We start from the raw sequence: 14054 nt of genomic DNA, 5'->3' as shown, positions 1-14054 counted from the left end.
TGGGGTACAAGGGAGAAGTGCCAAGGAGACGGGCTGCATAAGAGTGTGTGAGGCACTCATAGCGTTCCTTGCATTTTTCAATCCTAGTGGGGTTCTCAGGCTTTTCGCAACATGCGGATTATTCCCCCTGGCTCAGGAATCATCCACCAGGTGAATCTGGAGTATTTGGCGAGAGTGGTGTTTGATCAGGATGGATATTATTATCCAGACAGCCTCGTGGGCACGGACTCGCACACTACCATGATTGACGGTTTGGGGGTCCTTGGCTGGGGTGAGTGTTCTTCCAGGTTCCCTTCCCACATGGCCTGTTCTGTGGTACACACTTAGTTTACTTTGATACCATTACATCCCAGTAGCATTAATTTGAATGAACAGAGGTATTTCTGTTTTGTTTACTGCTATCTTTTCCAGTGCCCAGAAAAGTACCTGATGCCTAGCAGGCAAGAACAACATTCAGAAGAATGAACTGGAAAGGGGTTACGGACATTTAGAATAAATGAAAATCACCTGAGGTTTTTGTTAAAAATGGAGACTTCTGACCCCACTCTTCACTTTGATAGAATCACAGGCAGTTTGATACAGGTGGTTGGGGGACCACACTTTCAAAACACTTGCTTAAAATTCTGTAGAAGGAAATAGAGAAAAGATAGCTGCTCTTTATAGAAACTCAACTCTGTACTAGTAAAACATTGTAACTGGGTTGATTACCTGTTGATGACATTGAGTTAAGCCTGAGGGTCACAGGAGGAATGAAAGCCTCATTCTGCCGTGCCATTCTTTGCAGGTGTGGGTGGTATTGAAGCAGAAGCTGTCATGCTGGGCCAGCCAATCAGCATGGTGCTTCCCCAGGTGATTGGCTACAGGCTCCTGGGGAATCCCTGCCCTCTGGTGACATCCACCGACATCGTGCTAACCATCACCAAGGTAACGAGGGCTCCCTGTCTCCTCACGGGCTTTGAAAGTCACAGTGACCGACAGGAGGGAATACATGATGGAGCCCTCTGGGTTTCTGTGTGCTCTGGAAGTTCTAGGAAACAGCCTGTTGATGATTTAAAAAAGAGATAAGAGGAGTTAAACTTTAGATAATTATGTTCATATTACTCTTCTGTTGCTGCATGGGTCCTTTTAAAAAAAGTTTTTGACATTTTGACATAGTTCAAATACACACAAGTTAAAATGACATTCATACACCCACCACCAAGACTTAGCAGATGGTACAGTTTGTGTATTTGCCTCAGAGCTCTCTGGGTATGGATATTTTTGAAGAAATAAAATGGAATATTTATGGCTGAAGCCATCCTCCTCATTCCTAGAAGTAATCACTATCCTGAGGTGGTAGGAATTCACTCCTATATGTTTATACTTTTATTACATATATTCTACATGGTTCTTTATATGTAAATAACAACCCTCTTCTATGAATAGTGTTTGACTTTTTTTGTTCCCTTCTCTGTATTAGAAGTTACATTATCGCAACCGATGTTTCTCTAAGCTGGAAAATATTACTCTTTTCTTTTTCTATAGCTTTGGTAGGAAATAATCTTTTTTGTGTGATTTGCTTGCTTTGCGAAAAGGCAGTTTCATTTTAAAGTTTGTTAGAGTGGTAATTTGTCTATTATCACAAACATTTTTTCTTGTATTGCTTGGAGGCTTGTTTTAGATGGACACTATACAGTTAAAGTGAAAAATGTTTTTTATTGATTTATATGGAATTCAGAATTGGATTTATTTGAACACTATAGTTTATCATAGATGTCTGTGTATCATTCTTCAAATGTGGAATAATGTAGGGCTTGCCCATAAAATTTGGCAGAATCCCACATAACCAAAATAACCTGTCTGTGAGGCTGTCCTCAGTTCATGAAATTGGCTTCATGCAGGGCCCGGTCAGTCACTGAGGCCCAGCCCTGGCTGATGGCTTGTATAGAAGAGATATGAGAGTCACACTGTCTGAATCTTTTGGTTACATTTGACTTGTAGCTGTGTTCAGGAAATATGTTCATTATATCCTTGAAAATAAGCCATTTACTTACTTACTTACTAGTACAAGTCATAGTTTAATTTGGTTGAAAGAATTTTTTTAGTTTTTAGCACTTCCAAGTGCTAAATTCCAGGCACGTCTAAGTGATCTCACTGGAGAGAAAGAATGTTTCTCATTTTGAAAAACAATGTTTTTCAAACATTAATGTTGTTATTTGTATTTCTGGCATCACTTTTCATTTTTTTTGGTAACAACTATTACAGCATAATTTTAGATTTACGGGAAAGTTGATGTAAAAATAATAGAGTTCCTCTTACTTTCCTCCCAGCTTCCCCCCATCTTACATAAACATGGTACATTTATCAAAATGAAGAAGTTAACATTGACATAACACTATTAACAAAACTAGAAACTAAACCAGATTTTTCAATCATGACCACTTTCCAGGATCGAACCCAGGATTCTACATTGTATCTAGTTACCTTTATTTTTAAAATAATGAGAAATATGTTGGGCTAATTGATCATGTCTACTCACAAACCTATTTAAAAGAATTGCAAGGTGATAGTCCTTTCAAATATGAACTATCAAGTCAAACTTTTCTGTTCTGCTGCTTAGCACCTCCGCCAGGTTGGGGTAGTGGGCAAATTTGTCGAGTTCTTCGGGCCTGGAGTAGCCCAGTTGTCTATTGCTGACCGAGCTACGATTGCGAACATGTGTCCAGAATATGGAGCAACTGCTGCCTTTTTCCCAGTTGATGAAGTTAGTATCAAGTACCTGGTGCAGACAGGTAAGTACAGAACCAGGAAAGCAGAAGTCCTTTGTAAAGTTTTACAGAATTCTGAGATTTGGAGCACCACTTTCTGCTCTGCCCCTTGCAGGACACTGGGTCACATATATCATTTTTTCTTCTCTTTGCACAGTCAAAATGGTCGTTGGGATTTCAGTAGATAATAGGTAGACATGCTGTGGCCAGTAGCAAAAACTCAGGTACTCTAGAAGCCTAGATATGCTGGTCTTCTACTACTAGTTATTTGACTTGAAACAAGTGATCTTAGTAAAGGTAGCTACTGTCTCTGAGGCATCTACCGTGTGCCAGGCACTTGGAGTGCATTTGCTCTCATCCCCTTCACAGATCTGTAGGGTAGATTGATTGATTAGTAAATTAACTAACAGGAGAAGAAGGTAAATATCCAAAGCTAATAAATAACGGAGCTTGAATCCACTGAGGCTGCCCGGCTCCAAACAGGGACGGCACTCCTTGCCACCCCTCTCGGGGCCATCCAAAAGGTAACATGAAAGACTGCATTTGAAAGCATTTTGAACTGTCAGCAGTTCTTTAACTCTATAGGTATCTGTTTAGAAATTTGACTTTAACTTTGAGAAAGGTGTTTTTAATTTCTCAAGTTTATTGGTAAAATATTCATTCTGCATTCATTTAACACATTATTGCATCTGGCCTAGGTCCCAGAGGTACAAGAGCAAACAAGATAAAGCCCTGCCCTCATGGGAACTTACATTCCAGTGAAGGAGGCAGAAATAAACAAGCAAACAAATAAGTACATATGTATGTGATATATTTATAAGATAATCAGGAGGAAAGAGGAGAGCTGGTTAAAGCAGCCCGAGGGTGTTAATTTTACATGTAAGAAGGTCAGTGAGGGGCTGCTGGAAGTGAAATTTGAAGAGACATCTGAGTGAGGTGGGGAATAGGCCACAGAAAGGGGTGCAGGAGCTGTTTTCCAGGCAGAGGAAGCGACAAGCGCAAAGGCCAAAGACAGAGACGGGCTCGTTGTGTTCAGAGGACAGCAGAGGGGCCTGTGGGACTGGAGGCCAGGGTTGAGGCCGCGGGAAATGAGGTTGGGGTGGGCAGGCAGGGGCCAGATCCACACAGGAGCTTGCAGACTTTGGTGGTCAGTTAGGATTTTATTTTAAATATTGTAGGAAGCCACTGAGTCATTTTGAACAAGAAGGTAACATGAAATATTCTATTTTTAATACCTCATTCTATGTGACAAAGATGGAAGGAACCTTTTATTTTGCTAAATGACTTTTAAATTTTATAACCAAGTTATTAAGGAGAGAAGAAAGACAAACTTGGGCCTTTTCATCCATATGCAGTGTTTACTATGGAAGGGCCCAGTGGCTGGTGTTTCTCTTGAGACATCACAAATAGCCAGCATTGAAGGTAAAGGCTGAGCCAAGATATTTTGGCAAAACTGGGAAGGGCGGGCAAATGCACATCTCCTCTTAAGGTTTTAATACAAATCTTACAGACGCCAAGTCAATCCAAGCCTTCTCCCTAGTTTTTCTGAGGGGGAACCCTCTGGAAGTAGTTAAGATTGTGATGAAAAGTTAATTTTTTAAAATATCTTTATTAAATATAAGTTGATTAATTGATACCTCCTTTGCTTCCCAAAGGATTTGAAGTGAAAAATATGTAGAAATAAATGAATAGAAGTGTTGACGGAGTTATCTGAAGAGAAGGGAAGGGATGGTGGAGCTGGAAAGGGGGGAAAGCTACAAAATATATCCAGAGATAAGATTAGTTTCTGTGACTCTTAACTTCTTAGTGGCCTGGTACCAAATTTGTATTATCTGTTGAATTGAAAACAAGCATTGCTTCAGAGAAATAGAACCCTTTCCTATACTGAAATGAGGAGAAATTGCTGCCATGCATCTTCATGAAGAGAATGGCATGTGATGTAATGAACAGTGGGATCAATAACAGGTCCTAATAAATAAGTTAATGTAGCTCAGATAGACAGTCATTTTTTATAAGGTCCATGCTGAAAGCTGAAGACCTTTACAACTGAGTTAAAACAACCAGGCAAATAAAAATGCTGATCTGTTGTCGGTCTAAGAATCAAGCTCTCTAACAGTCTTCCTTAGCTGTCAGAGGAATGAGCGGGCTGCATGGCCATTGGGTAGACTTTGTTTTATCTCCTAGGACTAGGGGCCAGAGAAGAATGACCCAGCAATAATTCAGGGTCGTAGTCCTGGTGAAAGAACATTTTGAGTTAAGACTTTGGGCTTTGGGGTCAAACTCAGGTTCGGATCCTGGCTCTGAGCCATGGGAGGATTAATTAATCTTCTTGAGTCACCATTTCCTCATCTGTGAATGAGAGTAATAACAGCACTTGTCTCATAAGGTCAAGGAGTAGAGACTGAGCTAATTCATGTAAATCATTTAGCACATAGTGCCAGGCACAGAGAAGTGCTCATAGCTGGTGGGCAGTGGGGGAAGACTGGGAGGATTATTGTTTTAACCAGACTAATGAGGAATGCCGAGAATCTGTGGCCAGCTGAAGGCACGTGCATGGGTATGCTCTGACAATTAGCTAAAATCAAAGAGAGAGGGCATACTTCCAGGAGAACCAGAAACTTCTTCAGAAAACAGTCATTTTGGTAGGAGCAACATATTAGTTAATGATCTCTAGTAAACAGCAGCATCAACTAGAGAGTCAGACAATTAGCCTCAAAGCTGAAATATTGGCAGAGCTTTTGGTGCGTGTGTAAGTGAAACACATCTTACTTGTAGAGCTGCTGGCAGAGGCATTAATTTAACCCATAAATATTAACCTGTGTTCCTGGTTACTTCTTAAAATGCCCATTTAGGTCGTGACAAAGAAAAAATAAAGCATATAAAAAGGTATCTTCAGGCTGTAGGAATGTTTCGGGATTTCAGTGACCCCTCTCAAGACCCAGACTTTGCCCAGGTATGAGAGTGCCTCCCACTGAATGTGTATTTCCTCTTCCTCAAGGCTGTAACTGTAGTTATGTATGTTTTTTCTTGGGGGGATGGACTTGTAGGAAATAAATCACTGCAGAGGAAAACTGTGTTAAAAGGCTGAAAATTTTTTAAAATAAGGAATTGTAAACATAACAAAATAATAAAACTTTTTCCATTCCTCCTAGCCATTAGGTTGAGTGTGCTCCCCCTTTGTGAACTACTAAACTACTCTTATGTGGAAGACCTTTGAAGGGCTTCACTAGAAGGAGCAGAGCTGCACAATAGTTCCTTATTGTGGTTGGGGAAAGAGGAATGCACACTGTAGCTTTGATCTATCCAATGACGTATACTTAATTCATCCATTTGCTACAGTGCCACCCCAGTCTTTCTGAGAGGTGGCAAGGCTTCCTGCCTGTGCCACACTACCAAAGTGCCCATCTTGATCTTTGTAAATTCATCCCTTGACTGTTAAAATGAACTCTGACTTCCATGTTTCTGAATGTGGTGGTTTAGTTTATTTTTATGGTTGTGGTGTTTTAAAATCTCTGGCATGGCTTGTGTTTCTTCTTTGTGGGTACAATGTAAGTCCTACTGATCTTTTTCTTTTGGGTGGACAGGTCGTGGAATTAGATTTGAAAACAGTAGTGCCCTGCTGCAGTGGACCCAAAAGGCCTCAGGACAAAGTCGCTGTGTCTGACATGAAAAAGGACTTTGAGAGCTGCCTTGGAGCCACGGTAGGGGACCTGAGAGGGGCAGGTGGAAATCTTCCCGGGCCCTGCCCCACACCTGGTTTCTGAGGCCTGGCTCTGAGGATATTTCTTCTCCATCCTGAAGTCCTTAACACCTCTCCCACTAGCTAAGAGCCAAGCATCTTCCTTAGAGGACTTGTCCTCTGTAAACACACATCTTTTTAAAGGCGTATCTGCTTCTCATAGACAGTCGTTGCACTGTTCCCTCTGCTTGCCTGAGGTTTGCCAGCCATCACCCCCTGCCTGCGTGTCTTTCTCATCTCTGCGTGTCTGTCAGTTCCTCCACAACGTGGCCTCAGGTCTCATAGCAGAAGGGCATCTTTCGCTCATTTGAACCTTCATGGCACTTGGTCTGAAATCTTTTGATGACATCCTGTATTCTTGAACGTAAATTGTTGGTACTTTACATTATTTACATGTCTGATTTCCTTTACACTTGGGGAGACTGTATGTTTGAGGATAGGATCTTTGTCATAATAGCCTTTGTATCCCACAAAATACCTAGCGTAACATCTTTTTCACAGTAGATTTTCAGTGAACATATACCAAATGAGTAAAGTAAGATGGATTTTATCCTTGGGACACCAGCATTATGCCAGATGTTTGGTGTACTTTGTCTTATTGATCATGATGAGTTGAATCTGGCCAAAATGGCACCTTTTTCTAAACTTCCATCATTTAGAATCAGTAGCCTCAGTCCAGACCCATTACACTCTATAATAATGTCATTGAGTTCTAATTAGACTAACTTTGAACTAAATTTGTAGTTCTAGTGTGTCCATTTTTGAGGTGGGAAGGAAGTAATTGTTAATAAATTTAAAGTAGAGTAAAATTCAGAAATCATAGGTAGCTTTTATAAAGATTTAAGAATAATGAGAACTTTAATTTTTCTGTAGCACTTCAGAATTTACTGGCCAAGATACTTGTTTTGTTAAGAATAGGCCTTTAAAATTATAGCTGCCAAAGTATTTCTTCCACAGAACTTTTTATTATATATATATGTTTTTTCCTTCTGTAGCAAGGGTTTAAAGGATTCCAAGTTGCTCCAGACCGTCGTGACGACCATAAGACATTTATCTATAATAACAGCAAATTCACCCTTGCTCATGGTTCTGTGGTAATTGCTGCTATTACTAGCTGTACAAACACGAGTAATCCATCTGTAATGTTAGGAGCAGGTAAGTGCATTTGAATTCTTCCACATGGTCAAATGAATTTGTGGGTGGAAATCTTAAGACATGGGCTTAGCTGAGTTCTACATGTAGTTCCCTAAACCTTTTATTTTCCTGATGCAGGAATTTATCAGCCCAGAAATGTTTACACAATAGTGTCCAAAGTACTATACACAATAAATAGTGTCCAAAGTACTAGAAGAAAAAAACTGCTTTCACAGACTGTTCTCTGTAAACAGTAGGCCTTTTTGTCCAGTGGAGTTTCATCTGTCTTAAATTTATTGTCAAGTGCATCTGAATCAGGGCATGGGGTACTCGCTGGTTGACAAAACTCACCTGCCTATTACATAATTCTAGTTGAGCAGTTAATATTTATATGCAAAGTTTCATTAGCATAAGGTCTCTTTAGTTTCTACTTTTTTATCATCCCCAAGAGTTCCTCTTGTCCAAAGAGACAAAGAGTATCAGCAGTTCTTTATGAAGTGGGCCACTGTTCTTTGTCCAAGAATTCACCTGTTGTCATCAAAGCTTTTCTTGTCTGGAGCAAACCATTATTCCTTAAGACAAGTCACCAGCTTGACTGTAGCTGTTTATCTCTTTATAACTCTACTCTTCATTTCATTCCTACTTCATGATATGTCTAAGACAGAGCACCCAGTGTCCCTGTAGTTGTCTCTGAATTTGCTGAAAGTCCAATGGCCCAGAAGCTCTTCATCTTCCACTTGAAGAAATATCTCAAGACTAGATTTTGATTTCTAGATGGACTGTATTCCTCTCAACCAGTACAAAATGAATATACTTTAAGAAAGGCCCCTTCCAGTTATGATTTTCATCCAAATAAAACATAATTAGATCACTTTACCTCCAAAAGTAAAAACTCACTCTTATTCCTAAATAGTTCAGGTTTAGCTCTTTAAAAAAGAGGGAGTGAAAGGTGTGGGGGCACATTTCTTCCTTCATTCTTCATCCCATGACTAATTTGGGTTTACGACATCCACGTCAATTGACTTTGATTCGTGTCAGTGAGCCTATGATTTCTGTTAGGCAGCAGAAATAGCAGAAAGCACCAACATGAATGGGGCTTTGTCAGACAGTGGCAAGAAATACAGACGGAAAAGTCATTCTTTTTCCTGAACTGTCCCTGGCACCAAGAGTAGGTGGCCACCCGCACCAGGTCTGTGTTTTCCATTTCACAGGATTGTTAGCAAAGAAAGCTGTGGATGCTGGTCTGAGCGTGAAACCTTACATCAAAACCAGCCTGTCTCCTGGGAGTGGTGTGGTCACCTACTACCTGCGAGAAAGCGGAGTCATGCCTTATTTGTCTCAGCTTGGGTGAGGAAGAGTTGTCTTTTACACCATTGCTTTTGTTGTATTTTATTCCACACATATCTTGCTATATCACCTTGTGATGCAAGTAAGCTTACCTGATGATATCTAATTGCATAGTCTTGCCAGATGGTAAACAGACTTACACCCTTACATTCTAGCAGCAGGGGCTGTGGACAGCTGTGATGGTTATTCATCATATGAGGGTGTCTGACAGCAGAGCAGGGGCTGAAATCAGCCTTTGCCTCGATGTGGTGCACATCCTTCTGGAGGAGGGGGCGCCTTTTCTCTGTTACTCAGAGGTATGCTATGGGCTGGCATTGGCTCTGCAACTGAGATATTGGCCCTTTGGTATGAAAATAATTCTTAATAGCTAAATATGTTCTAATTCCTTGAAGTAAATTAGTTATTTGTTGCCAAATACAGTTTCTCCAATTTCCCCAGTAGTCCTAATTTGGACAACATAGACTTTATTCGTGTGCCTCATAAAAGCCAAAATCCTTGGGATTATATAATAAAAGTAGTGAATAGAGATATTAAGTGGCATATCAGATTTCAACTTTTAAAAAGTCTAGGTGATTCAATTAGATTCCTTTTTATAATTTTCTCAAAAGTTTTAATTTTAATAATTCTCTCAAAATTTTTGAGTAGATTATAAAAAGGAGTCTATGGGACGGTTTTAGAATGGATGACTAGTATCGCAAGAGGCTCCCAAGAATGAAAGCTTTATAGGGGCAGCACTGTGCTAAACAGGTACAGTCTCTGGGAACTGCGACCAGTAGAGGGGCTCACTGACAATTACTGTCTGTCCTCTGCTTCACTTCCGGCACCTAGGTTTGATGTGGTGGGCTATGGCTGCATGACCTGCATTGGCAACAGCGGGCCCTTACCTGAATCTGTGGTAGAAGCCATCACGCAGGTAATCATAGAGGAGCCTGTTGGTCTTCAGAGCAGGTGTCTCTTTTCACATGATGTGTGACCAAAATGCTGGTAATTTAAGCAAGTCCAGGGAAGCAGAGGGTGTGGTTACAGGTATAGTCTTTGGAGTCAAGCTAAAATTACTAGCTGTTAGGCAAGTTAATTAACCTCTCCATGCCTCAGTTTTCACAACTAAATTGGAGATAATAATAGGGCATGTTCCATGGAGTTGTGAGCATTGAGATGGTATAATAGACGTAAAAGACTCTGTGTGGTGCCTGCACAGAAATGCTCAGTAAATGCTTATTTTCACTAGGGGGCTGCAGAAAGGTTTGTTCCAGTTAATATGAAAACAGTTTCACAGCCAGACAGGTCTCCAGACAAATTAATCAAAACTGCATTGCATTGGCTTGATTTTTGTTCCATAAATTTTGTAGCATTGAGAAATACAGTCTGGTTTGCTTTGCATGAACTACAGTCTGTATGTGTCAGTGTAGCTTCCTTTAGCTTTAGGCTTTGAGTCTTTCCCACCTGTTCTTAGGCCCAGCCAGCTAAATAACCAAAATGTTTCCTTCTGACCCACCTGCTATTTTCTCCTGAGCAGAAACCACTGACCATGTCTCTATCTTCTGACCTGGAGTGTCTCCCATAGGGACACCACTGTGCACTCTTCTCCCCTACAGGGAGAAGGCCAAGTAAAAGAGATTTAAAGATAGGCAACCAGTGATGGGAAGACTTTGGCAAATGGTCTAAGACAAGAAGTCTAGGCAGTCTCCTCTCTGTGACCTGATTTTTCTCTTGCCATATATAGGGAGACCTCGTAGCTGTTGGAGTACTATCTGGGAACAGGAATTTTGAAGGTCGAGTCCACCCCAATACCCGGGCCAACTATTTAGCCTCTCCACCCTTAGTAATAGCATATGCAGTTGCTGGGACCATCAGGATCGACTTTGAGAAAGAGCCACTAGGTAAAATTTTGTTTGTGTGGTTACAGTTTTTTTCCAATGAATTCCAAATATTACTGAAAGTTACCGCTTTCCATGTTAAATAATCAAGCATAGAACTTCCAGATCTAAGATGAAAAGGAGACTCTTTTCTTTATTCCATAATATACAGCTAAGACAAAACTGAAATAAGCAAGGATTTACTAACAGGCAAGAGATGACAAAGGAAATAAATACAAAAAGAAACAGAGATCTTGTGACTCTGGCTGCCTCTTCAGTTCTTCTTTCTAGCTCCTACTTTAATGATAGTCAGTGTCATAATACATTCCTTTATGGGAACATGTCCCAGACAGTTCAGCTTCTCAAAACAATGCTTCTTTTTCCTCTGGTGCTCTTGCTTGAATTCCCTTCTCAATCCATTCTTGTTGTGCTTCCATGGTCTTTCACAGACACCATAAAGGAGCACAGCTGAGGCTTTGCTTGTTTCAGCTCATCCTATAAATAAGTCTCTTGCTCATGCTCTATTTAGTGCATTGTTTTTCACATTTTTGTGCTTTTTCTTGGTGATTTCACTGTTTAAAACGGCCCCAAAGTGTAGTGCAGAAGTGCTGTCTAGTATAAGCCCCAAAAGGCTGTGAAATACCTCTTGTGAGGTAGACTTCATTCAGCACAAGTTATAGTGCTCTTGGCTGCAAGTTCGATGTTAATGCATCAACAATGTATATTAAATAAGGTGTCTTTAAATAGAAACACTCATAAAGCAAGATTGTGTATTGATCGGTTGCTGAAACTGTGACTGGAGGATCTTAGGAACCTAACCAGTACTTCCCATGGGGGTCATGATTCAGTGTTCTCTCCTGCAATGTCTGCATGGGCTTCATCATAACTTCCATGAAGAACAAGACTGGGCCATATGTAATGATGAAAATGGGGTATTAAATACAAATTTTTCTCATAAATAACCATTTTTTCCCAGGGGTAAATGCAAAGGGACAACAGGTGTTTCTGAAAGATATCTGGCCAACAAGAGATGAGATCCAGGCAGTGGAGCGTCAGTACGTCATTCCTGGGATGTTTAAGGAGGTCTATCAGAAAATAGAGGTGAGGTCTCTGCCCACACTGCTCCTGAGCATCTCTGGGAAAGTGCTCCTTAGTGCCATCTCTGCAGACCTTGAGGCTAATGGGGTACAAACTATGGAAAGTAATATTTATTTGTTTAGAGAACCAGGGAAGTGGTTCTCTGTCATTTTTACAAACCCCATACCCCAAAATGTCCCCAGACTTGGACAAGTTGGCAGCACCTTCAAGAAGAAGGTCCTCAGGTTGTGTGTGATTCCTGGCCAGCTCTCCACAACGCTGCACTTCCTCAGAGCCCCTGGGTGTTGTATTAACTGTGCTTGAGGATCCCAAGCATCACCACAGTGTGTCACTGAGGTGCAGTCAGTTGGTCGAATGCACCTCTCAAGTTACTTGGATGCTCAAAAGAAAATTTTAAAAGGCACGCAGTAGGAAGCAAGAAACTACCAAACTGCTGAAATAATTAAAACTTTCTGTGCATTTTACAAATAGAGGGAAAATGTATGGGGCTCATTTCCTGAGTCCCTTGGATGTTATTTCTTTCCTTGCTTTCTGGGTTCAGTCGACCCAAAGGCTGTTGACTGGGGCTCGGGTTTAACAAGGGAGCACACTGTCTGGGGGGAGGGGGTCATGCACTGTGCCTTCCCGCATGCTGCTCTTTGGGAAACGGTGTAAGGGAGTTTGGCAGCCATTGGGTTAAATGCATTTCCCCAAAGGCTGAATTAATGGATCTGTGGTGAAAACTCAAGCCGATTTTAATGTGTAGCATCTGTCATTTGCTATTCAAGGTCCATGTAACCTGAAAGTCTACTTCCCAGAATCTTCAGAGAATAAATAATTTCCCCTCTGATACAATCTGGATTATTACTTAATGAGTTCTAAGCATACAGATTAGTTATCTATTGCCTGTACAACAGATTACCCTAAAACTTAGTGGGTTAAAACAGCAAGCATTTATTATCTCACTATTTCTGTGGATCAGAAACACAAGTGCAGCTTACCTGGGTGCCTCTGCCTTCACAAGGCAACAGTCAAGGCGTCATCTGGGGCCGTAGCTTATCCGAAGGCTCAGCATGTAGGACCCACTTCTGAGGCCGCCTTCCTGGTCCCTGGCAGGATGACGTACCTCTGGGCTGTTGGTGTGAGGGCCCCAGTGCCCCACTGTTCATGGCGGCCTCCCTCAGCACCTTGGCAGAGGCCTCCTCCCAGCTCACAGAAGGGTAGGCTTCCATCAGAGGGTAAGAGAGACAGAAGGCAGAAGTCTTTTTATCTTGGAAATGAGTCATTAGGTTCAGCCCACACTCAGCAGGAGGGGTCACTCAAGAGAGTGAATCCCAGGAGGCAGGGGTCTTTGGGGGCCATCTTAGAGGCTCTTGATCACAGTGCACATGAATTTTTAAGTTACTTAGCATGACATTATCTTAGTATAAAGGAAACTCTTGTTGTGTGACTAGAATAGAGTGGCTTTTATTGTATTCTTAGCTTGAATATATGTTTTATGTTTGCACATTTAATTTCCTTGGAGTAGAATGTGGTTAATTAGATCTGCCTTTCTTTCTTGCTTGCTTTTTAAGACTGTGAATGAAAGCTGGAATGCCTTAGCAGCCCCATCAGATAAGCTGTATTGTTGGAATCCCAAATCTACGTACATTAAATCACCACCATTCTTTGAAAACCTGGTATGACTTTCTACTTCTTAACAAAAGAAATTCTTCAAAAGGTTTCTTGCCTGGTAAATCTTTATAAACCCAAACAGATAATACTGGAGAGAGTTTTGAGAAGCTGGGGTATGTGGCTTTAGTGGACCTACAATTTCTCTGTCCAGGGGTTCTGTGTTTCTGTGTAGAGACACCCTGGTGATCAAGAACCACTTAGACATAGACTTAGTAAAGTCTGAAGGACTGTTGAGGAGAACATCATCAGGGCGTGCCACATTTAAACTGTGTACCCACAAAGATGAGGGAAATCTTCCCTAAACTGATGACCAAGGAGCCCATACTCTCCTGGGTGGGAAGTGGATGGGAAGAGAGGTCAGGATTCCAGTTCCCTGTGGCTTCTGAGAAGTGCTGTGGATATGGAAAGGGAGATGTGACTGGGGAGACTCGCCAGGTGACTTGTTGGAGAAAAGATGGGCAAACACTGACTTGTATTCTT

The 14054-nt window shown here is 41.3% G+C and overlaps 1 protein-coding gene and 1 long non-coding RNA gene across 9 annotated transcripts in view; one reads left to right on the top strand and one right to left on the bottom strand.

The window, feature by feature from the left end:
- LOC108400843 (uncharacterized) overlaps positions 1-14054 on the bottom strand; it is a 40212-nt gene that overhangs the window by 13710 nt on the left and 12448 nt on the right. Inside the window, exons 2-4 of the long non-coding RNA XR_012127673.1 lie at positions 12902-13125; positions 709-1039; positions 508-623 (exon numbers count right to left, since the gene is read on the bottom strand). This is a non-coding gene — a long non-coding RNA (uncharacterized lncRNA). The remainder of the gene's footprint in view (positions 1-507; positions 624-708; positions 1040-12901; positions 13126-14054) is intronic.
- Positions 1-14054, top strand: part of ACO1 (aconitase 1) — a 53516-nt gene that overhangs the window by 27246 nt on the left and 12216 nt on the right. For all 8 annotated transcript variants that reach the window (XM_073228401.1, XM_073228398.1, XM_073228403.1 and 5 more), the window contains 11 exons: positions 88-271; positions 785-924; positions 2600-2771; positions 5600-5700; positions 6332-6448; positions 7482-7641; positions 8832-8967; positions 9796-9880; positions 10691-10847; positions 11800-11924; positions 13475-13579. In XM_073228401.1, the coding sequence (XP_073084502.1) occupies positions 88-271; positions 785-924; positions 2600-2771; positions 5600-5700; positions 6332-6448; positions 7482-7641; positions 8832-8967; positions 9796-9880; positions 10691-10847; positions 11800-11924; positions 13475-13579 (1482 nt within the window). The remainder of the gene's footprint in view (positions 1-87; positions 272-784; positions 925-2599; positions 2772-5599; positions 5701-6331; positions 6449-7481; positions 7642-8831; positions 8968-9795; positions 9881-10690; positions 10848-11799; positions 11925-13474; positions 13580-14054) is intronic.

Source organism: Manis javanica, chromosome 2 (assembly GCF_040802235.1).
Source record: "Manis javanica isolate MJ-LG chromosome 2, MJ_LKY, whole genome shotgun sequence".
Taxonomy (NCBI): domain Eukaryota; kingdom Metazoa; phylum Chordata; class Mammalia; order Pholidota; family Manidae; genus Manis; species Manis javanica.
This window is presented reverse-complemented; position numbering and strand designations above follow the sequence as displayed.